The 25,171-nt window shown below is 35.5% G+C and overlaps 1 protein-coding gene and 1 pseudogene across 2 annotated transcripts in view; one reads left to right on the top strand and one right to left on the bottom strand.

The window, feature by feature from the left end:
* Window positions 1–2,762: 2,762 nt before the first annotated feature.
* The window catches only part of VIRMA (vir like m6A methyltransferase associated), a 61,927-nt gene continuing 39,518 nt past the window's right edge, over window positions 2,763–25,171 (bottom strand). The window contains exons 16-24 of one of the 2 annotated variants that reach the window (XM_060115884.1): window positions 24,552–24,769; window positions 18,742–18,874; window positions 9,347–9,499; window positions 8,410–8,570; window positions 7,641–7,737; window positions 5,808–5,974; window positions 5,027–5,358; window positions 3,994–4,137; window positions 2,763–3,002 (exon numbers count right to left, since the gene is read on the bottom strand). In XM_060115884.1, coding sequence (XP_059971867.1) covers window positions 2,848–3,002; window positions 3,994–4,137; window positions 5,027–5,358; window positions 5,808–5,974; window positions 7,641–7,737; window positions 8,410–8,570; window positions 9,347–9,499; window positions 18,742–18,874; window positions 24,552–24,769 — 1,560 coding nt within the window. In that variant the 3' untranslated portion in view covers window positions 2,763–2,847. The remainder of the gene's footprint in view (window positions 3,003–3,993; window positions 4,138–5,026; window positions 5,359–5,807; window positions 5,975–7,640; window positions 7,738–8,409; window positions 8,571–9,346; window positions 9,500–18,741; window positions 18,875–24,551; window positions 24,770–25,171) is intronic. The other variant, XM_060115885.1, reaches the window with a different exon arrangement.
* LOC132500873 (nascent polypeptide-associated complex subunit alpha-like) lies at window positions 16,683–17,329 on the top strand (annotated as a pseudogene).

Raw genomic sequence — 25,171 nt, forward strand, 5'->3', positions numbered from 1 at the left:
GCGCAAGTGGTTGAGAGTCCGCCTGCCGATGCAGGGGATACGGGTTCGTGCCCCGGTCTGGGAGGATCCCATATGCCGCGGAGCGGCTGGGCCCGTGAGCCATGGCCGCTGAGCCTGCGCGTCCGGAGCCTGCGCGTCCGGAGCCTGTGCTCCGCAACGGGGGAGGCCACAACAGTGAGAGGCCCGCATACCGCAAAAAAAAAAAAAAAAAAAAAAAACTTGTTTACATGATTGTTTTCTCTATTAGATATGAGCTTCTTGAGGGCAGAAATTGCATCTTATTCATCCTTATATTCCCAAGGCTGTACTACGGTATATGGAACACGATAGAAGACTTACTCTCGTTCCTACATTCTCTGTCTCTCTGTTTTTGCCATTTTTTTGCACTAAGCAATAAAACTAAACTGGACCTGGTACTGCTTCACACACCCTGATTACTACCATTGCTCTTAAATGAAGCATAGCAATATTTCAGAGCATTTTTTTCTTTGGGACTTCCCTGGTGGCGCAGGGGTTAAGAGTCTGTCTGCCAATGCAGGGTACACAGGTTCAATCCCTGGTCCGGGAAGACCCCACATGCCACGGAGCAACTAAGCCCATGCACCACAACTACTGAGCCTGCGCTCTAGAGCCCATGTGCCGCAACTACTGTAGCCCGTGTGCCTAGAGCCCATGCACTGCAACGAAGACTAGCCCTGCTCAGTGCAACTAGAGAAAGCCCGTGCACAGCAAGGAAGACCCAACACAGCCATAAATAAATAAACAAACAAACAAACAAATAAATAAATGCAATCATTTTAAAAAACAAATAGATCATCCTATCAACTTCTTGTATTATGGATTTAATGTTTTATTTGCAAAGGTATTCTGAGTTTTACATTAATTTCTAAACACCACTTAAAACTTTTCCTGAAATCTTACATAAAAAAATTTTGCAAATAATATATGTACCTATTCTACCAAAGTACTCATAAAACTGTTTATTTTTGAAGGTACGTGGTCTTACATACACATCTAAATGTATATGACAGCAACCATCCCCCAGTACCTATCTGGCTCACTTCTGAAATGACTAAAACAGACTGGTAGGTCTTTGGAACTCCACTTCCATAGAATAAATTAATCTGATCTCTAATACCATTCAACCTAAAAAGTAGCTTCTTAGCTCTCCATGACGCAAAGGAGAAGTAAAGAATTAGGAGCTAGCCAACCTGGTTTTAAATCCTGTTTCTATCACTTTTGAGTAAAGCTCCTCAACTTTCTCCATCTGTGAAGTTAGGATAATACCTCCTTTGCTGGACTGAGTGATATATGCCTGGTATTAATTTGCTTCTACATTAATAATTTATTACTTTGGCTTGCCTGAATTACTGGGTACTAACCTAACAAACAAGCAGAAACGGCTCTCTGATATTTCTGAGTTTATATTCAACCTAAAGCTTAAAAAAGAAAATCAAGAAACATATCTATATATGGCCATATATTCTTATTAAGAAATATAATTATTTAAACAATTATTTTTACATATATTGTGTCAGACATTAAGGACAAACTTCAAATTCTATCTAATGTGAAAAATGCATATTTAGAGAAAATGAGCTTATTAGTTTCAGGATTAAAAGGGGTTTAGGTTACCTTGGGTTTTTGAGGCCATTAGTTATGAAAAGATTTCCATTACCTTTCACTTAAATACCAGAATCTTTAGAACTGAGCTTTTCTTCAAGGTTTTCCTAGCAAACAAACTTTCTATTCACTCACAAATAGTTCGACAAAACAGCATTATAAAGGGATGGAATGAGACTCATATACTCCTTTGTTGTTTAAGAGAACTCTATATTTTATGCCAGATTATATAGGCTCAGTGTGTTAAGATATCTCTTGGGGAAAATATGACTATTTTCTCAAAGTATAAACTTCATTTCTGTATATAAAGTACAGATATTATTAGATGTTTCTGATTTCCAAAATAACAGTATTAGGATATGCCTCATTTTAGGCTTTAAGAAGCTGCATAATAAAATAGTGTAAGTAGGTATAAAGGTAAAACACAAAGCACATATGTATTTCTTTCTAACGTAAAGGAGAAGTGTGTCATGTTTCTTTCTGAACAGCTAAAAGGTTCCCAAAATTGTGCACTAGGTCACCCTAGTAAATTAACACGAGTGCCACATGACATTTAAAATTTTTGAGAACACATCTGTTGGACACAACACAAAATGCTAGCTCGAGGTAGTTTACATTTTCAGTGTTAGATAGCATTATATTCCTTCCCATGGCAGTGTATCTTTGCAAAACTGGATTTTCAGCAGTTGAAGTAAGTACTTTGCAAAAAGCATAGTGGAACAGGAATACTGGCAGTGTTCAAGCTGATTCCAAGGTTTGAGAAGTTGTGCGGCAACCATTACTTGCTAAATTCTTATTAAGTTGTTTGGACCTAATTGTTTAATAAATGGAATCATTAGGCATTTCTTTTGGCCTAGGTGTATTGTGAAAAAACTACTGAAACAGTAAAGGGCAACATGAGCTGAGAAAGTATTGGGGACGTCTGTGGTATACGCAAGAAATACACTAAAACAAAAACGTTATTTCACTGTTCATTTTCTACCTAAGAGATTTTCTAAATAGTCATATAATAAGGGGAAAAAATATATACAAACATACAAAGTTTTGATTTTTATTGAAATCTTGTGTTAGGTATCAAACAAAATTTGCTTTCTTCAGATAAAAATATTCTCTCAGATGTATCCAGATAACTGCTAAGTCTAAATTGGTCCTCCAATGTCTTGTTTTATTTTTACTGTCCTCATGAAATGTTCATATACACTTAGGATGTTCCCAAAAAAATGTTTATCGTGTAAAGGACCGTACATGACGACCTCTACCACTGCCTCCACTAACAAACTTTCCTCTGGAGCCTCCACTGCCACTATTTGCACTTGCCCAGGAAGGCCCCAGTCCCCCACGACCTCTGGAAGCACGGTCACGAGGACTTGGGCGATAGCCTATAAAAGAAAAGAATATAATTTTTAGTTGCAACATCCTTTCCTTTCCCATTATATAAATACTAATCTATACCACTGAGCTCAAACCAAGACAGAGATTACTGTTTGCTCCTTTAAAACCCAAGTGCAAGCTCTGTGAATGTGTTGAAGACCACTGAGTGGTCCACTTTAAATAGGTAAATTGTCTAAACATAAGAATTACATCTCAAATAAAGCTGTTATTTAAAAAATGTCCATTTGGGACTTCCCTAGTAGTCCAATGGTTAAGAATCCACGCTTTCACTGCAGGGGCACAGGTGTGATCCCTGGTAGGGGAACTAAGATCCCGCATGGTATGTGGTGCAGCCAAAAAAACAAAAAATGTGCATTTGAAACCAAAAGCTACATCTGACCAGAATTTTGGACTTGACATAGGAATGTTTTTTTGGGGGGGAAGGTTATATGCTTACATACACAAGACAATACTGTAAACAAAAACAGAATACAGTTGACCCTTGAACAACTCAAGGGTTAATCCAAGTATAATTTATAGTTGGCCCTCATATCCAGAGGTTCCTCTGCAACCTCGATTTCAACCAACCATGGATCCTATTTATTGTTAAAAATATCCACATATAAGTGGACAACCCTGCAGTTCATACCTTCATTGTTCAAGAGTCAACTTGTATACTCTACGAAGACATCTCGGTTTACTTTGGTCAAAAAGGTACCTTAAGGATTGATTTTCCTTCTTTATTGAACTATAAAAAAACAGCACATCAACATGGAACTACTCATTATACACACACAGTTCAGAATCTAAAATTCTGAGTATTTATACAGAAGATATACACTGGGCACTCACTCACAGAAATAAAATTAAATTGACTTTAGAATTATGTGTCTACATTCTAAAATATTCTCTCCCAGAATGAGAATATATGACATTCATCAACCTGAAAAGGATTCACCTCCCTCTCTCTCAGAAGTATCAAGTAAGAAGAAAGTGTACCTGTAGAACTAAGTGGTCGTAATGGTGGAAGAGGGCCCCTGTTAAAATTGCTCTGGCCCCCACGACTTTCATTGTAAGTTCCTCGAGGAGTATTCTGAGCACTCCAACTGGAACCTCTTGTTCCCTCCCGACGACTGTAGTTTCCTAAACATAGGTAACATGATCAAAATCTACTTTTTCCACAACTTCAACTGGATTAAGGAAGATATGACATGTTTTTCTTAATTTTCAAAAGCAATGGAAGAGAAACTATGAAATTTTGTACATGGAATAAAGGTAGAGTGGCAGCATCATATGTAGTCAGAAGCAGAGGCTCTGGAGCCAGACTGCCAGGGTTCAAATACTGGTTCTGCCACTTATATTTTATGTGTCCTGGTCAGCTAACTGACAAGTTTTCTCTTCTATTAAGTGGGGCTACTAAAAGAACCTATCTCATGGGGTTGATAAGAGTATTACATGCAAAGTGCTTAAAACAGTTCCTAACAAAGTTATGTGTTTATTATTAATGTAAACACCTATTCTCTGTTGCTCCCACCCTCTTAACTCAGAAGCATGAAAACATGTCATCAATCCACTAGTAAAATATAATTTCTATAAGTTTATATTTTAGAACTCAGATTCTAAAATCTTGAAAAATTTAAAACAGATTAAATATAACATTAGGAAGCAAGTAGATAAGAGAATCAATGGTGAACTATACAGAACAATCCTAAGGGAACTGTTGATAAACACAACTGTGAAAATTATGTATGGATATTATTCAGAAAGGATAAACACAATTCTCAACGTAAAAAGGAAAATGATTAGCCAATACTTCTTTTAAAATCATCACTAAATATGCAATTAATCAAGTTAAATTAAAAAATGATTTTTCCTATACAATAAAGGACTTTGCAAATAGTACCACTGGCCTAGAGCCAGATTAACTCTAGTAACAGAAAAATACTTTATCTGAATTGCTTCTATTCAAATCACTTCTATTTAATATTCTAATATTAGAATAACTCATTAGAAAACATACATAATTCATTACCTTTTGAAGCAGGTGGTGTAAAAAACCTATTCTGACTGTGAAAAGCACCCCGTCCTCCCCGATTGCCTGAAAATCCACCACGAGAGGAAATCTTCTGAGATACTTTGAGTGGCCGTTTTGGTGGGGGTATTCCATCTTGAGGGACCACTTCTTTACTTTCGGCTGCAACAAAGTCATCCACATGCATAGACGGTGGTCTGCTTGTGTTCTGTTTTCTCTGACGAAAAATATCATGGGGTCGTATACCCTGTCCAAATCCTCCCCTGCCCCTTCCTCTTGGCGGTGGCACAACATGAGCTCGTTTGGCAGGTTCAATGTATTCAGATTTTCCACTATGAAAACAAAAATACTCCATGAAAACTTTTTCCTTTACACATTTCCAGTGAAAATATAAGTCAATCTTTGCAATACTGAAAACTACATATCAATTATTTCTTATCCCAATTTTGTTATTGCAAATATCTCTATGACTTTCCAGGGAAATACAACAAAACTAGCTAAGAATGGTACTCACATTTTATTGATATGACTAACAATTTTTTTAAATAATCCAGTTTGCTCTTTTTCAAACCTTCTGAACTCTCATTAAGTACAACAATATAATGTGTACCAGGTAAGTCCTGGCCAAATTACTATCTTTTAAAAAATTCAAAACAATATTCATGACTCAAGTATTATGTCAGCTTCCTTTCTCCTTTAATAGTCATGTGTCTATCAAAACACATTAAGATAAATAAGCTTACTTGACCCCAACCAAGATCTTTATTAAAAGAAATTTTACCTTGAAGTTATAAAGGTCTCATGCTTGTGCTTCCCAAGTTTGAACCCTTTAGTAGTCTTGGTTCTTCCTGGAGATGATGGTTCCGACAAAAAAGAGCGTTCTAATTCCGAGTGCAAGTCAAAGTCACTACAACATTTTTCAGAGAGCTCAATCAAGTCAACCTTTACCTGTAGTCATAAAAATGAAACAAAACCAAAGATATATCTTAAATGTAACTATTAATGTGATATTACATTTTAAATGTACTATTAATATAACATTTGATTACAGGAATTCTTATCTCCTATAAACTATATTTGAGTCTCATAATAAATCAATGATAGGTCCTTCATCGTTTCAAAAACCAACACCATTGGTAGTTTTTTAAAAAATATCTTAGGAATTCAGCTGCTTTCATTTGGGGGTGGGGTGGGTAGCATTCCTCCTCACAGAAGGGCTATTAGTCTGGGAGACCTCTGCTGCCTGACAAGGATCTCAGTATTTCTCTATATAAAGTAACAATGGAGTATCTCCAGAACTTTTCCAAAATAATCTGAAAATAACATACTCCACAAGCCTTGTATACTCACTACATATTATAAAAGGATTCTGTGCCACAGATCTCCTAGTTCTATGAATTTAATGAGGTTCCAACCTAAGTCAACTTTCAGAAGAATGAAAATTATGTTTAAGTTTTATTCATATTAATCAAACCTAAAAGACCAAAAATTTCCCTAAACCCCGTAAGGTCATAACCATCATCTCAAGACAGCTGTGATTCAACATAGTTAGAACACAAATATTTTCAACCTGTGATGCTAAATATGGTAGCCACTAATTACGAGTGCCTACTTAAATTTAAATTAAGTAAATCAAAATAAAATTCAGTTCCTTAGTCATACTAGTAACATTTCACTGCTCAAAAGTCACATGGGGCTAGTGGCTAACTGGACAGGGCAGATTATAGAACATTTCTCTCACTACAGTTCTAAAGAATCACTGAACAACTTACACTAAAGAAAAAGAATTGTTTAATGCAATTTTAATTCAATTGCATGTGTTATTTTAAAGAAGGAAAAGGAGTCCTCAATACACCAAATACACCTTAAATGTGAAGCAAATCATTCTTTTAGTTTTATTGTCCATAATGAATACTAGCATTTTTTGGACCAGGGAATATCCAAATATATTTCTTTCTTTGAGTATCCACTCCTACTGGAGCACCCTTCTTCTTGATTTACAAATAAATCTGATGTTACCAAAAATATATATATATTTTTTAAATCAAGAAAAAACAATATATGGTACAATAAGATGTGACTGAAATCATCCTCCCTATGAGAATCATTAAACAGACTGCATTAAAATCTTTAACTATACTTTTACCTATTCAGTATTACGTTAAAGAATGTCAATTTAGATTCATACTATATTATTTTAACAAATATATTTTTTACATTTCCCCAAATTAAGAGCAGATACCACAACAAAGCATATTCCTCCCCTTAAACCCAAATATAGGAATTAATTATAATTTTGTGGGATACTATTCTATACCCTACAAATATAAGAAACCAAAGTGCTTCAGAGTACTTACGCAAAAATGTGATTTTCCACGCATTCTCAAATATACAGATCACTAACTAGAAAGAGGCAAAACAGGTAGCATAAAAAAACGAAGAGTCCTAGACACCATTAAGTAGGCAACTGACATAAAAATAATGCAGTACTAGTCCCAAGACAGACTTTTAACAGCCATATAATATGTAATCTATTTTAGTCCTAACATATGCAAAGAAACAAAAACATCAACAGAATTTTTTTCTAAATATTTAGTAATAAAATGACTTATACCAAATCCAGATCTGTATCAATCTCTTCAGCCTGAAATGGAGTGAACCACATAGATTTCAACTGATCATCCATGACATCAGCTAGCACATATGCAGTTCTAGAATACAGAAAGTATTTGTTAAAAAGCAGAATTCCAAAATTAAATATTTTAGCTTAACTTCTAAGTAAAACATGTGAACAGCACAATTAAAAATATTACCCTCTAAAAGTATTAGTAATATTAGCACTTAAAAAGACTCCTTCAAGAAGTTATTTAAGAATTAAGTATCCTTTAAAACCAGTAACTTGGAAATTAATCCTGTTGTGACAAATTTTGATCTTTCAATAAAATAAAACAGAGCCCTAGCCCTGGCTTTATTCCCAAAAAGCCAAGTTTATAACACTGTACCAATGTGTAATTTTTCTAAATTTAGAGAATAATTTCATCATATTAAATATTCACTATGCTCTAAAAGGGCAGTGCTCCAAAGATCAAGAGGCATATCCTCTAGACCAGGGATCAGTAAACTATGACCCCCATTCTGCCAGCCTGTTTTTGTACAGCCTGCAAGCTAGGAATGGTTTGCACATTTTTACAGTTTTTTAAAAAAAAAACAAAAGAAACAAGCAAAAAGCTATAGAAGTATATGCAACAGAGACTGAATGTGGCCTGCAAAGTCTAGATTTTTTATTATCTAGCCCTTAGAGAAAAATAAGTTGCTGGCCCGCTCTAGATCCCAGCCATTAAATATATAATATCTATTCAACCACAAAACATTGCTTGCTTTACCTATTGTTAAACAGATTCTGGAGAGATTCTGGAGCTGAAAGTACTGGTTCTACATCCTGGTCACCAAGAGGTAAAGGATCACCCGATGACTCCAGCATCTGCTTAAGTCCAACCACATTGTCCAACAAAGAATCCAGATTGTCATCATCTTTTGAATGCTCCTAGATACAAACAAAAGCAGAATAAGAAGGTGCAGGTAAAACCTGAACATTTATGCCCATCATCTACTGACTCTTTAGTAGAAAAGGTGGTATTATTTCACTACTAAGAAATTTGGAACACCATCAAGAAATTATCAACTTAACATTAAACATATTAAAATAAAACAAACACCAAAAACAATTGTTGTTATTTCTAAAGAGTGGTAGCAGGGGGCAACCTGCATTCAAACAATAGATAATTCAAAAAGTACTGCCTTCATGTACTCCTTAAAATTCATAATAGTATGGGGACTTCCCTGGTGGCACAGTGGTTAAGAATCCGCCTGCCAATGCAAGGAACACGGATTCAATCCCTGGTCTGGGAAGATCCCACATGCCGCGGAGCAACTAAGCCCACATGCCACAACTACTGAGCCCATGCACCGCAACTACTGAAGCCCGCGTGACTAGAGCCCGTGCTCCGCAACAAGAGAAACCACTACAATGAGAAGCCCGCGCACCACAACGAAGAGTAGCCCCCGCTCGCCGCAACTAGAGAAAGCCCGCGCACAGCAACGAAGACCCAATGCAGCCAAAAATAAAACATAACAAAAATTTTTTTAAAATTCATAATAGTATGGAAGACTTCACTCCAAATTATTAATTCAGAGTATAAATACCCAACTGAGAGTTCACTGTTTTAAAAAGTCACTAAGAAAACTTGTACAAGTCAAACTGAGAAGAAAATATGTCTTGGGAATGAGCTCTTCTTATTTTGTTTTGTTTTGTTTTTTTACCAAAACAAGCTTCTCTAGTTCAAGGAACAAATTTTCTGGACTTTCTTCTTTGCTTTGTAGAAGCTGTTTTAACTCTGCAGCATTAATACTCATTGTCCGTGATGGATGAGCTCCCTCTACTTCCATGAGACCACTATCATCTCCACAACATCCCTGTAAATGTCACACACAAGTTAAATTTGAGAGCAGAGAAATTTGCAAAAAATGCTTCCAAACTTACTCAGATATTTAAGACTGCTGCAATCTTCCCCTCAATGTTTTGTTTTTACATCAGTATGAATGGCTAGTTTTAAGAATTAGCTCAAAGCTGAAACAAGTTTTCTTTGAGTTAAGACTCACAAAATAAATAGGTAAGCACTTGTATTCAAATTACGGGCACCAAGATTTCTCAACAGAAATATCCAATGACAAATACACTGGCACTTGCAGGAAACGTAATACATTAATTGATACTCAAGTTAATAAAATGCCTGCCATAACAGAGAACTAATGGAAGCTGAATTTGTTTTTCTGGAGATAAGGCAAATAACTAAAGAAAACAGTAACTATCACATTTAAGACTATGTGCGGTCATACAGAAAGTTAACATTTTCTGCTTTAAATAGTATGCCACATAATAAAATGAATATGGGAATGGTGAAAAAAATTCACCAGGCAAAACAAATCTCAGTTCATGACAATAAATCCATTCATATTGTCACATATGAAAGAACACTTAAGTAGTTTCAAATCTTCAGAACACAGCCCTGTTTTAAATGGCTCAACATGAATATTGGTCCTACCAATCCAAATGTAAGAGTCAGTATTTTTAAATTAAGAGTAACAATTAAAATTTGTTTGTAGCTCCTACCATTTGTCCTATAACTGGACACATTTCGGTGTAATCTAAATGAAAATTATTCTTCACAGATTCCCACTCAAACTGATAACTGTGCTTGAAGCACACTTGTTCCTTTCAGAAAACACCAGACTAAGGAAGTCATTTACATTGTTCTATGGAAGAGGACATACAGTTTTAATAAGAAATTCAATAAACCATTATGTCTACAAGGGTTTTAACTGCTCTGTTTGGAGGTAGCAATGAAGACTAGGTTGACGATGGTCTAGTTCATGTTTTATTTTTATAAAGTTAAGCTAAATGAGTTAAAAGCAATCAAAATGCACTAACAGACTGTGAACAGTTATCTTTGAAGGAAATTTCCCCTACATGTTGTTAAAATGTATGAATTACAGACTAAATTTATTTTATAGAAATAAGTATATTAACCAGAATACAAATTATCAAGGGATCTATCTGACTTCTTTCCTCACTCTTAGTTATTCATAACACTTTAACCAGAGGTGGGAAGTTCAGTATAGCTGAATCAGAAAGTATTATAATGATTATTATTTTTAAAGGTCAGGGAAAACAGAAGAAAATCAGTTTTTTAAAAGAGAGGGGAAAAACTATGAACTAATTAAAATATTTGGAATGATGTAAAATTTTCATCTCTACTACCTTGCTTTTTCATTATTATAAACAGAAACAGCTTTAAACCACATAAAATGCATTTTAAATTCTATTCTACCTACTTGTTATTAAAAGTAGTCTTAGATCTAAGGTCAAATTTATCACAAATTGATGTTTTCTATATATACATGACTGTGAGAAGTAATAAAAGAATTTTTAAGGAGATTTTTTAAGCTACACAGTTATTTCAGAAAAATGAAAATTCTATCAAATTTGTGATACCATTTCAAATCTCCTTAATCATTTGTCAAATGCTTCAACTATTAAATTATACAAGACACTGTACAATTACACTGAGAAAAAGCTAGTAAGACATGGTCTCTGACCTAAGTGACCTAACAGTCAGATAGTGGAGTAGGAAATGGTAAATAGGCATATAAATGATCTATAAAAAGAAATCATTCAACAACATGCTGTGAAGTGTACAGAAAGAAAAGTAATATCAAAAGGCTCCACAAATTGGAATGCATTAAAATAGGCACTAAAAATAGGCACTATAAATAGGCATAGTTTGACCAGGGAGGGAGAGAGGGAGTGGGGGGGGCGGGGTGGGGCGGGGAAGAGAGAGAGAGAGAGAGAGAGAACAACAAACTAAGAGAAGCATGGCCAAGGAGATACACATAGTAGATGAGACTTATGGATGATGGCTCCCAGTAAGGGAGAAATGTTTGCAAAGGTAGCTTTTTGGCCATACAGTGAATAGTCTTGAATGTTATGCTAAAAAGTTTGGAATTTATTCTACAGATATTAAAAGGTATTGTAGGGTAGAGTGATATGATCTGATGTCTGCTTTAGGAAGTTATGCACTCACACAGAACTATTTAGAATGTACCAAAGAAGTAAATGTTTGGAAGGAAACTGGAGAGAAGGCTGATACAGTACTCTGCAAGAAAATATCGATCAACAGCTAAGAGTTATACAAAAACTGAATATAAATTCTGGAGTGGAAAAGTACAATGAGTGAAACAAAAAATTCACTAGAGGGACTTCCCTGGCACTTCAGTGGTTAAGACTTCGCCTTCCAATGCAGGGGTTGTGGGTTCGATCCCTAGTTAGGGAGCTAAGATCCCACGTGCCTCTCAGCCAAACAACCAAAACATAAAACAGAAGCATTATTGTAACAAATTCAATAAAGACTTGAAAAATGGTCCACATCAAAAAAAAATCTTTTAAAAGAAGTATTTATTTATTTATTTATTTGGCTGTGTCAAGATCTTTAGCCTGCAGCATGCAAACTCTTAGTTGCAGCACGTGGAATCTATTTCCCTGACTAGGGATCAGACTCTGGCCCCCTGCATTGGGAGCACAGGGTCTTAGCCACTGGACCACCAGGGAAGTGCCCTCCCCCAAAAAAATCTTAAAAAAAAAAATCCACTAGAGGGGCTCAACAGCAGATTTGAGCTGGCAAAAAAAAAAAAAAAAAAGAATCAGTGAACTTGAAGAGGGTCAACTAAGATTATCCATTTTAAGGAACAGAAAGAAAAAAGAATGAAGAACAAGCATAGCCTCAGAGACTTGTGAGGTACCATCAAGAGCACCAACACACACATAATAAAGAGTCTCAGAAGAAGAAGAAAGAAAGAGTCAGGAAAAAATATCTAAAGAAAAAATGACTGAAAACTACCCAAATATGATGAAAACATTACACTTTCAAGAGGATCAACAAACTCCAAGTAGAATGAACTCAAAGAAATCCAGTCTTAAACACATCATGATCAAACTGTCAAAAGCCAAAAAAAAAAAGAGAGAATCTTGAAAGCAGTAAGAGAGAGGTGACTCAACTAATAAAATATTAACAACTGATTTACTGTCAGAAACCACGGAAGGCAGAATGCAGTAGGAAAACATATTCAAAGTGATGAAAGAAAAACACTATCAACAAAGAATTCTATAACTGACAAAACTATCCTTCAAAAAATGAGGGAGAAATAAAGACACTCTCAATTCTTTTTTTTAAGTGAGACAGAATCTGTCACTAGCAAACCTACTCTACAAAAACTACTAAAGGGAGTCCTGCTGGGTGACATGAAAGGATATTAGACAGTAACCTGAACCCACATGAAGAAACAGTATGTCAGTAAAGGCTAGGTAAAAGGCAGTATAAACATATTTGTGTTTGTAACTCTTTTCTTCTCCTATCTGAATTAAAACAACAGAATAAAGCAATAATAATAAAACTGTGAAGATGGACTCACAATGTATAAAAATGTAATTAGTATGATAACAGCACAAGGGAAGGGAACAAAGCTACACTGTAGCAGTGAAATTATGTTGGGATTTATCAGAAAGAGACTATTAAATTAAGGTGTTAAATGTAGTATCTAGGGCAACCACTAAGAAAATAACTTTTTTAAAAAAGGTAAAAGAGAGAAAAAGGAAATTAAAAAAGCACAGTAAAACATGTTTAAAGCAAAAAAAAAAGAGATAAAGAAAAACAAAAAGATATGTAGGAAGTAAAGAGCAAAACAGCAGACATAAATCTTACCTATCAATAATTAAACATAAATGGTTTGAATATACCAATCAAAAGGGAAAAATTGGCAGAAGGTAAAAAACAAAACAGAACAAAACATGATCCAACTATGCTGTCTATAAGAGACACACTTTAGATTATAAAATACAAATAGGCTGTATGTAAAAGGGTAGGAAAAAATATACCATACAAACAATAACCAAAATAAAGCTAGAGTGGCTATACCAATAATACAAAATAAATGTTTAGACGAAAGCTATCACTAGAGACAAAGAAGGACATTTTATAACAATAAAAGGGTTGATCCATCAGGAAGATATAACAATTATGAACATATATGCACCCGACAATAGAGCCCGGAGATGCATGAAACAAAAACTGACAGAAGTAAAAGGAGAAAGAGACAATTCAACAACAGTTGGAGACTTCAGCATCCCACTTTCAGCAGTGGATAGAACAACTAGACAGAAAATCAACAAGGAAACAGAAGGCTTAAACAACTATAAACCAATACTCCTAACAGACCTGTATAGAACATTCCTCCAAATGGCAGCAGAAGACACCTTCCTCTCAATTGCACATGAAACATTCTCCAGTATAGAAAATGCCCCTAGGCTGTAAAAGTAGCCTCAATAAATTTAAATGGATTGAAATCATACAAAGTATGGTCTTTGGCCACAACGGAATAAAACTAGAAGTCAATTACAGAAGGAAATTTGGGAAATTCACAATTATGTGGAAATTAAACACACTCCTAAATAACCAAGGGGCCAAAGAGGAAGAAAAATTAGAAAATATTTGGATATGAACAAAACCAAAACATGACATACCAAAGGCAGTACACAGAGGGAAACTTATAGCTGTAAATACTTACATTAATAATGAAGAAAGATCTCAAATCAATAACCTAAACTGCCAAGTTAAGAAACTAGCAAAAGAAGAGTAAACTAACCCCAAAGCAAGTAAAAGGAAGGAAACAATAAAGATTAAAGCAGAAATAAATTAGAGACTAGAAAACAGAAGAAAATCAAAAAAAACAAAATGTGGTTATTTAGAAAGATCAACAAAACTGACAAACCTTCAGCTAGGCTAACAAAAGGGGAGAAAAAAGGAGAGAAGACTTAAATTATTAAAATCAAGAATGAAAAAAGCGCCATCATTAACAACCTTACAGACATAAAAAAGTTTATAAGGAAATATTATAAACATTTGTGTGCCATCAAGTTAGTAATGTAGTTGAATGAAGAGAAACAAATTCTTAAAAAGACACAAACTACTGAAACTGACTCAAGAAGATACAGAAAATCTGAACAGATTTATAAGTAAAGCTATTTAATTAGTATCAAAAACACTTCCCACAAAGAAAAGCTCAGGTGGCTTTATTGATGAATTCTACCAAATGTTTAAAGAATTAACAACAATCCTTCACAAACTTCCAAAAAATCAAAGAGGAGAGAATACTTCCTAGCTCACTCTATAAGGCCAAAGATATCACAAGAAAGCTACATACCAATATCCCTATTGAATATAGACCTCAAATTCCTCAATAAAGTAAAGCAAACTGAATCTAGCAGCATATCAAAAAGATAGTACAGAATGAACAAGTGGTATTTATTCCAGCAATACAAGGTCAGTTCAACATGGAAAAAGCAATCAATGTAAAGTATAATACAGAGAAAAACAACATGATCATTTATTTCAATAGACACAGAGAGTATTTAACAATATCCAACACCCTTTCATGATAAAAACACTCAGTGAACTAGGAATAGAAGGGAATTTCTTTGACCTGATTAAGGATATCTATGAGTTACCATAGCTAACATCGTATTTAATGGTGAAAGATTGAAAGCCTTCCCCCTAAGATTAGGAAAAAGACAAAGATGTCAACTCTTGCTACTTTTATTCAACATGCAATGGAGGTTCTTGCTAGGACAATAAAGCAAGAAAAATAAATAAAAGTATCCAAATTGGAAAGGAAGAAGTTAGACTATCTCTATTTGTAGATGACATCCTTGTATTTAGAAAAGTCTAAGGAAACCACTAAATACACTTTCAGAACTAATAAACAAGTTCAGCAAGGTTTCAGGACACAATATCAATATATGGAAATCAACTGCATTTCTAAACACTAGCAAAGAACATTCAGAAATGAAATTAAGGAACAATTCCATTTACAACAGCATTTTTTAAATTCCCAATTTAATTAGAGGCATAAACTTAACAAAAGAGGTACAAGACTTACACATTGAAAATTATGAAACATCATAGAAATATAGACAACCTAAATAAATGGAAAGCCATGCCATGTCCATGAATATGAAAACTTAATAGTACTAAGACAGTTATATTTCCAAAATTGACCTAAAGATTCAATACAATCCCTATCAAAATCCCAGCAGTCTTTTTGCAGAAATTGACATAGAGACAGAAAAGGAGATTAGTGGTTGCCAGGAGCTAGGGAAAGAAGGAATGGAGAGTTTCTGTTAATGGGCACACAGAGCTTCTTTGTGGAGTTATGAAAACATTCTGAAATTAGATAGTGGTGATGGTTGCACAAGTCTATGAGTATACTAAAACCCACCAAACTGTTTAAAAGGGTGAATATTATGGGATGTTATGAAAATGTTATGCAAAAAGGAGCAAAAAGGAGAAACCAAGGTAATAGCAGTGAAATACAAAATAAGGAATGAAGTATGAGAGGTTTTGTGAATGAAACTGACAAGAATGAGCAGCTGCTGAAGATGGTGAACAAAAGGGGAAAGTTAGCCAGTATTCATGGTTTCTAACTTGAGGGTCAGGAAAGATCAATGGTATAAAAGCAGGGCACATAAAAGATGCACCAAGTGTATGGGGAAAGATAACAAATTTGATTTTTGATATTCAGAGATTCTATCCACTAGAACGCAAGGGTAGACAGGAGAGGGAAACACAGAAGATGGAAAAGGAATCGGGCAGGTTATTAAAAGGGGTAAGATCTACCTCACAGATAGAAATGAAGTGATACAGGGGTACATTTTCCTCTGATTAAGGAAGAACACAACAGAGTAGAAAGAACAGGGAAAGAATCTAAGGGAGAGGGAAAGAATTTAGAAATTAAACAGGGTGGCACTGATCTTCTCAATGAAGGAAGAAAAGCAAATGTATTGATGAGGGATGAATAAAAGCATTAATCAGCAGTCCTGAGGGCCCAGAAGAACCTGGACAGCATGAATGAACACTGGTTAGTGGTTTCTCATTAGAAACTGTTTAACTGATGACATGTTTAAGAAAACTGTCCTGCAACAGGCATGGGTCACGCTCTCACTTGCTCTCTTTCTGCCACCATCTTGGTTCCACGTTCCCCGCACCAAATGCCTGGTGAAGCCACAGATACCGTCCCTGCTACACAGCAGGAGCTGCCACAGTCCCAGGGTGAGACAGGGTCTCGAACAGAATCTGATAGTGATGAATCAGTACCAGAGCTTGAGGAACAGGATTCTACACAGGCAACCACACAACAAGCCCAGCTGGCAGCAGCAGCTGAAATCAATGAAGAACCAGTCAGTAAAGCAAAACAGAGCCAGAGTGAAAAGAAGGCACAGAAGGATATGTCCAAACTGGATCTTCCACAGGTTACAGGGGTTACTAGAGTCACTATCTGGAAATCTAAGAATATCCTTTTTGTCATCACAAAACCGGAAGTATACAAGAGCCTAGCTTCAGATACCTACATAGTTTGGGGGAAGTCAAGATTGAGGATTTATCTCAGCAAGCACAGTTAGCAGCTGCTGAGAAATTCAAAGTTCAAGGTGAAGCTGTCTCAAACATTCAAGAAAACACACAGACTCCAACTGTACAAGAGGAGAGTGGGGAGGAAGAGACTGATGAAACAGGTGCGGAAGTTAAGGACACAGAATTGGTCATGTCACAAGCAAATGTGTCAAGAGCAAAGGCAGTCCAAGCCCTGAAGAACAACAGTAATGATATTGTAAATGCTATTATGAAATTAACAATGTAACCATCTGAAAAGAGGGCCTTTTTTGGTGTTTCAAAAGAGTAACTGCAGCTGGGTTGTAAATCTGTACTGTTTTTATCATTAATAAAGTTATGGCTTCTTGTTGGATGAAAAAAAGAAAAAAAATCTGTCAAACTGATTTATTAACAACATGTCACTTAGCATCTGGTAAAACTAATAAGTGGTCTTCCATCAAGTAAGACACTAAAACCTCTTTAGAGTAGGTAGCTACAGTCCTACTGTTAAGTATACCAATCTTTCAGAATCAAAGCATCTGGTAAATTTAATCACTTTAATAAACTACATATGACACAGAACAAACAATAATTTGCCAATAAAATTGGTACAACAATAACTACAAACACAACAGGAAGCAAAGAAGGGCTTACTGGAGGAAATATTCTCAATATAAATTGTATGACTAAGAGAAATACACGAAACAGTAAATTTAATTTTTTCTTATGAAATCATCACATACATTTATTTTGTTAATACTGTACTAAACAGGTCCTTGGTAACTCTTTCTAAACAGAAATCTTAAATACGAGCTGTGTTTCTTAAATCAATGTTGACAGAATATCAAACCCATAGGATGTTAACAGCCATACACAAACACATACACATACACACAGATGCACAAGTATTCTGCAGGTAATACATTTGGACAAAACTGGATTAAATTGCAGTAAAGCAAGTTTCTATTCATCCAGGGCCTTTTAGAGCTTTTAATATACTAATGTGCAGTTGAGCTCCATCTGGGTAGACATTTCCAAACTTATTTGACACTTTAAAGGCAGGCCTATTAGTGGCTTCTAGAATTGTGTCCACAATATATACCACAATTTTGATAAATACTAATGAGAGAAATTTTTAATTAGATTTTAACAATAAGATTTTAAAGCTGGGGAAATAATCTTTAATTCATATCTATGATGGATCCAAAATATTCCAGTATAATAAACTTTACATTCACCCCAAAAATCACAACATCCAAAACAGAGCCAGTAAATGTACAATTAAGTGACAGTAAGTAAATACGTGATTAAGAGACTGATAAAACAACTATTCTGAGTGACCCTAGCACGGTAACTCAATGTAAAGAATTAGGTAAAAAAATAAATGCACTATACGTAGTATTTTTCTCTCTTTTAAGAAAATGCAAATCATAGGGTATTCACAAATTAATAATGATGCCTAATAAATTAGAGTTCAATAAATTCTACTCTTAAACATCTACTTTTTTGATAAATCAAAACCCCGTACTTATAACGGGGTGAGGACATAGAAAAAAAACAGTAGTGTTAGTTCCAAGTTCCAAAAAACGTTATTCCAAGATATTTTTGAACCCAAGCGATTTTTTTAACATATGTAAAAGTTTATAATATAAGAAATACCAAATACATATATATACTTACCATTGTATCAGAATTAAGAATTTGTCTCATAAATTCCAAGAATGAAGATGCAAGTTCACCCGTGTCTTTACTAAATGTGCTGACCACTCGTTTCAGTAAACTATGCAGAGCATTATTGTTTTTCCTTAAAGAACTGTAAATAAAGAAAACAGGCAATTTCTTAAAATTTGAGCATATAAATCTAGTATAAGAAATGAACTATCTCGGGACTTCCCTGGTGGTGCACTGGTTAAGAATCCACCTGCCAGTGCAGGGAACGCGGGTTCGAGCCCTGGTCTGGGAAGATCCCACATGCCGTCGAGCAGCTGAGCCCATGTGCCACAACTACTGAGTCTGTGCTCTAGAGCCCACGAGCCACAACTACTGAGCCCGTGTGCCACAACTACTGAAGCACGCACACCTAGGGCCCATGCTCTGCAACAAGAGAAGCCACCACAATGAGAAGCTCCTGCACTGCAACAAAGAGTAGCCACCACTTGCCGCAACTAGAGAAAGTCTGCGCACAGCAACAAAGACCCAACACAGCCAAAAATAAACAATAAATTAATTAATTAATTTTAAAAAATGAACTATATCAGTTCAGACAGCCTAAAATTTAGTAAAATTAAAATTTTACACTTCAAGAAATGTAAAAAAGTACTTTTGGTGTTATCTGTCACACAAACCATTTAACAAAGCATTTTTTATAGTCGATATCTCCTTTTAAAGAAGATAAACTTCAAAAACACTGAAAGAAAAAATGTCCCCCCAATAATAAAGCTATAAAACTTAGCAAAATAAACCTGCAGGTCCCCTTTTTTACACTTTTTATAAGCTGAGGATTTCTCTAATGTGAGGTTATAGCTGTCTCAAAAGCCTGACCAGAAAGCCTAACTTATGTAACTACAAAGAATGATTATTTTTATGACATTGTAATCTGACAGAAAGAAATTAAGGGTACAGAGTAGGCGTCAGCAAACTTTTTATGTAAAGAGCCTGATGATAAATAGTCCAGGTTTTATGGGGTTATACACAACTCAATCTGTTTCTCTCTATACAAAAACATCAGTCTCAGTCACAACTACTCAACTGCTGATATAGCGGGAAAGCATCTGCAGACAACACATAAATACTGGCTATGTTCCAAGAAAGGCTGGATTTGGCCTGTGGCCCACAATTTACCAACCCCTGATATAAAGAGGTTTCAGCATAAGAAACAATCATGATATGTATTCAAGATCATGACAATATACAGCCCTGCTAAAATTATCCTATGCATTTACACAGTTCATAGTTGATCAAAAGAAAATTTCAAGACTTGGGTAAAGCAATACAAAAGAGAGAAAGAAGACTCGTGCTCTTGAGAACTTTATAAAATGATGAAATGGAAAAGGCACAACGAACAGGAATGAGATTAAATACAGAGATAATACAATTAATGGAAAAAGCAAAGGTTCAAAATTGGACTATACCAATTACTAGCCTCTACTTATAATCTTAAGCAAGTGAACCTTACTTAGACGGTCTATCAAAAACTGGGGTCCACTACACACCTTTTAGAATGTCTACAATAAAAAAAAAAACTAGCAATATCAAAATCTGGTATTTTGTTGGTAAACTTGTAGAGAAGTTGTCTATAAAAGGGTAGCACACTGGACTGCTGGGGTGATGGAGATAGCTCTGCATGGAAATGAGATGCTAGACACATGACTCTACACATTTGTCAAAATCCACAGAACCATATATCATAAAACATGGGTGAGGTTACAAAGAAAGAGGGAAAGCTAGAATCAACCTTCTGATATTGTATTAGAATCAAAGTATCTGTATGGACTCATTTTAAAAAATACATACATACAGGGACTTCCCTGGTGGTCCAGTGGCTAAGATTCCATGCTCCCAGTGCAGGGGGCCCAGGTTCGATCCCTGGTCAGGGAACTAGATCCCACACACCGCAACTAAGAGTTCACATGCCGCAACTAGAGACCCCGAATCCCGCAACTAGACTCCACATGCCTCAATTAAAAGATTCCACATGCTGCAACTAAAGATGCTGTAACTAAGACCCAGCGCAGGCAGGCAGGCAGGCAGACAGACAGACAGACAGATAGAAAGATAGATAGATAGATAGATAGATAGATAGATAGATAGATAGATAAATGGAAAGATATTTTTTTAAGTACATACATAAAATAAGTAGATGAAAAAATAAACGTAGATTTGTGTATACACATGATTTAGGACACATATATGTCCCAGCTCTAGCCAACGAGAAGAACCAAAATCAGCAACATAAGTTGAACAACAAAATAAATAACAATAGTGTTCAATTATTATACAAGAAAAAAAAGTCCATGAATCCATATTGATATACCCAAATAAGTAAATAAATGAGGGAAAAGTGATGAATTCTTTCTTACAGAAGGACAATTAAATGAGAAAGGAATGAGAAAAACAGGAAATCACTATTAGAACACCACAGTAATAACTGCCACATGCCAAGATTCACTGATGGATAGTAAAATGAGTGGACGAAACTTTTGCTAAAATTATCCTATGCATTTACACAGTTCATAGTTGATCAAAAGAAAATTTCAAGACTTGGGTAAAGCAATACAAAAGAGAGAAAGAAGACTCGTGCTCTTGAGAACTTTATAAAATGATGAAATGGAAAAGGCACATTTACATAGGTAGAAATAGGACATTTACATAGTCTCAAAGTAGAAATAGGACATTTACATAGTCTCAAAGTATATTCTTCAAAATGTTTAATACTTAAAAACAGAAAATTAGTAAGACTGCTGTGCAGAATCCTGGCAGGCAGCACCTCAGTCAAGTGACCGAGGTTAATATCATCACTAATACATGATGTATTTCCTGATATGATGTACTCAGAAAGGTACATTGCCTCTGTAGTATCCTTCTCAATAAAGCATAATCTCAATCTAATTATGAGAAGACATAAGACAAAACTAAATTGAGGGACATTCTACAAATGCTCTCCAAAAATGTCAAGGTCATGAAAAATGAGGATACAGGAGACAAAGGATACATTAAAACTAAAAGCAAGGTAGGATCCTATTTGGATCCTGAAACAGAAAAACAACATTACTAGAAAAACTGGTAAAACCTAAATAAATTCTGTATTTTAGTTAATAGTATTATGCCAAGCTTAGTTTCTTAGTTTCGGTAAATATTCAATGGTTATGTAAGACATCAACATAAGGGTAAGCTGGATGAAGGGTATATCTGAACTCTGTACTATTATTTTTGTAATTCTTCTTAAAGTCTAAAATTATCTCAAAAATTTTTTTTCTTGAGTGGGGCCTGTTTCAGGACTAGATGAAAAGTATATAGTGATCTGTTTATTTAAAAAGCCAGATCATACTACACCTCTGCTCAAAACCGTACAATGGCCCTTATAAATAACCCCAGAGGCCCTTGATGATCTTCCCTCCCCACACCCACCCATTACTTCTCTGACCCTAGGCCCTATCATTTTTCTCCTTGCTTACTCACTTTAGGAGCAACCACCATGGCCTCAAGGCTTTTTCTCAGACAAGTTAGGCATGCTATTTGCAATTGCTCTCCCCCAGGGTATTAACATGTTTCACTCACCTCTCTCAGTTCTTTGTTCAAGGGCTACCTTCTCTGTGAGGGCTTCCCTGATCACCTCCCCATACTTCAAATGACAACTGTCACCCTCACTTTGGCACTCACTAATCCCTGCCCTACTTTATGTTTTTCTGTAACATACTATGTATTTTATTTTCATGTTTAGCATCTGTCTACCTCTAATAGAATGAAAGCATCAAGAAGACAGGGATTTTTTTTTTAATTAAATCCCCAGCACCTAGAACAGTGTGTGGCCCAGAGAAGAGGGCATTCAATAAATATTTGTGGACAAAATGACTTGTATTCCTTCATAATGTCTACTATGAACCAGGTTTCTAGGTGCTGGTGGGAGTACAGTCAAGAAAATAGTCCCTGTCCTTGTGCAGCTTATATTCTAGTGAGGGAGACAACCAAATAAGCAATAAGTCTATATAATGTAATCTCAAACAGTATAAATACAGTGAAAAATATAAAGGGGAATAAGGAATGGGGACACAAAGGATAGGCTATTTTAGACAGGCATTTAGACAGGAAATATATTGATACAGATACCTGAGTGAAGTGAGGAAATAAGTCCTAGAAGAATCTAGGGGAAAAGCATTTAGGAAAAAAAAAAGTCTGGAGGTAGGAATGAGCCTGACAGGGAGCAAAACTGAGGATAAAAGAGCTATGAGATAAGTCAAAGAGATAAGCAAGGGTCAGACTGTATAGAGGCTTAAAGATCATTATACAGCTTGAATTTTATTTGCAGTGCAACAGGAAGCCATCAGAAGGATTTAAGCAAAACAATGACACGTATCTTGTTTTAAGTTTAAAAAGATCAGCCTGAGTGCTAAGAAAATGTATTTTAGGGGGACAATAGTTGAAGTAAGAAGAGAAGATGGGAGGCTACTGCAATGGGTCATGAAAGAAAAGAGTGGACTGGATAGGGGTGGTAACTATGGAGGTGGAGAAGGGTCATCAGATTCAGGAGGTATTTTGGAAACATAATGAACTGGACTTACTGATGGACTGGATGTAGGGAGTGAGGAAAAGAGAAGAATCAAGAATCTTGAAGTTTAACATTTACCAGGACAAGCAGGACAGAAACATGTTTGAAGCAAGAGTATCAAGAGCTCTGCTTTAGTTCAGTTTGGATGCCCATTACATAGCCAAGTAGAGATGTCAAACAAATACATGGGTTACTTGGAGCTTAGCAGAAACATCAGAGCTAAAGAAAGAAAAGGGAATAGGTTATGATGACTTACATGAATCCAGCAGAGCCAACGACATCACATATCATGCTATGGCAGAGGTATGCAAAGGGTATTTGTGAAAGCACCTAACCCAGTTAGGAATGGAGGAATCAAAGAAAGCTTTCTGTTTTTCTTGTATGTGTAATGTTATGAGTCTTGAAGGATATAGGGTAAATATCCAGGCAATAGGAAAAAGGACATTCAAGAAGTAAAATTTAAAGACTTTGGTGAGAGATTGGGAGGTGGTGGGGGGGAGAACTTGGATGTTCAGCAGGTGCCTTCAACTGAGAGAGAATACAGGAGAAGAGACAGACGAAGCAGGTGGAAAAGGTAGCAGCCAGCACCAAGCACCGTAGCTGAAACGTAAGTTTTCAACCAATGTTATAAGAATTAATGAGAGGTACAAATACATGTTTCCTAATCCTTTCTATCTCATAATTCTACATACTTCTAGAAATTCCAAGGAAAACTATGTAGTAGCCACTATCTCCCTAGTGAAGAAAAAGATGAGGGCATGGACAGAGAGACGGGAGCAGAAATTGCACTTGAGAGACTGAGCAGAATGAGATTCACATCATTTCAAACAAATTTCATCTCAGCCATTCCTCTAGAGAATAAAAAACACAGAATCAGCACTTTCAGCTTTAGGGTCCATAATATCACACTACCGTCATCTTTGAAGAACTACAAGTGAATATACCAACAAAACAAATATCTTAGAGCATGAATTAATGACCCTGGAACAATAAGATTTCCTTGTTAAATACTGCAAGATGTCCACATTAATATGTCTATTCAATTCATATTTTTAATCCTAAAGATTTTATTACTTGCACTTTTCATTGCTAATGAATCTTTTCCATAAACACGAAATTTCTCCACATGAAAGAAATCATACCTTCAACCTTCTACAACAGCTATGAATTAATTAATATGGGGGATTTAAATACAAGAGTATTATTAAATTAGATAAAGCATTACCTTTTTAAATGAAATAATCCATAATCATGCTCTGCAAGAAACATCATTGTTCTGACACATGTCAGTAAACAGTTGTAACTACTCTCAGAGTTAGCTAGCACAGCCAGGAGACAGTCACAGATTGAGGCCATCAATTCTTTGTTTGGCAGAGAATTGGAGAGCTGCTCCAGTTCAGAAATAGAACCTTCAGAAGAGTTTGGCAAAATTAGTGCAATGTCCTGTGAGGGAGGAGGGGAGTTGGGAAAAAACAATTTTTTTAAATGATTGTCACTATCACTTAGCGTTTTTATTTCTGAAATACACAGCAATTAGTAACTATCAAAATACTATGGTTACTGTCCCATCCCAAACATAGACTCAAACACATTAAGAACAAAGGAGTTGTTTTGGCCTTCTATAAAGGTTAATACAAGGATACACACCTAAAGAAATAAAGACAAATATGTTGTATCACAGTATTTTTACTTTATGAGACCAACACCTTACCACTTGGCAACTGTGCCTGACTCACAGTATTCTTATTTTAAAAGAACATCTCTTTGAAAAATTTTTGCTTCTGGATTACACTGAGTGTAATTTCTATCTTCAGATGGTTAGGTTAGTACTTCTGGTACTAAAAT

The sequence above is a fragment of the Mesoplodon densirostris genome, chromosome 13, assembly GCF_025265405.1.
Source record: "Mesoplodon densirostris isolate mMesDen1 chromosome 13, mMesDen1 primary haplotype, whole genome shotgun sequence".
In the NCBI taxonomy this organism is placed as follows: Eukaryota; Metazoa; Chordata; class Mammalia; order Artiodactyla; family Ziphiidae; genus Mesoplodon; species Mesoplodon densirostris.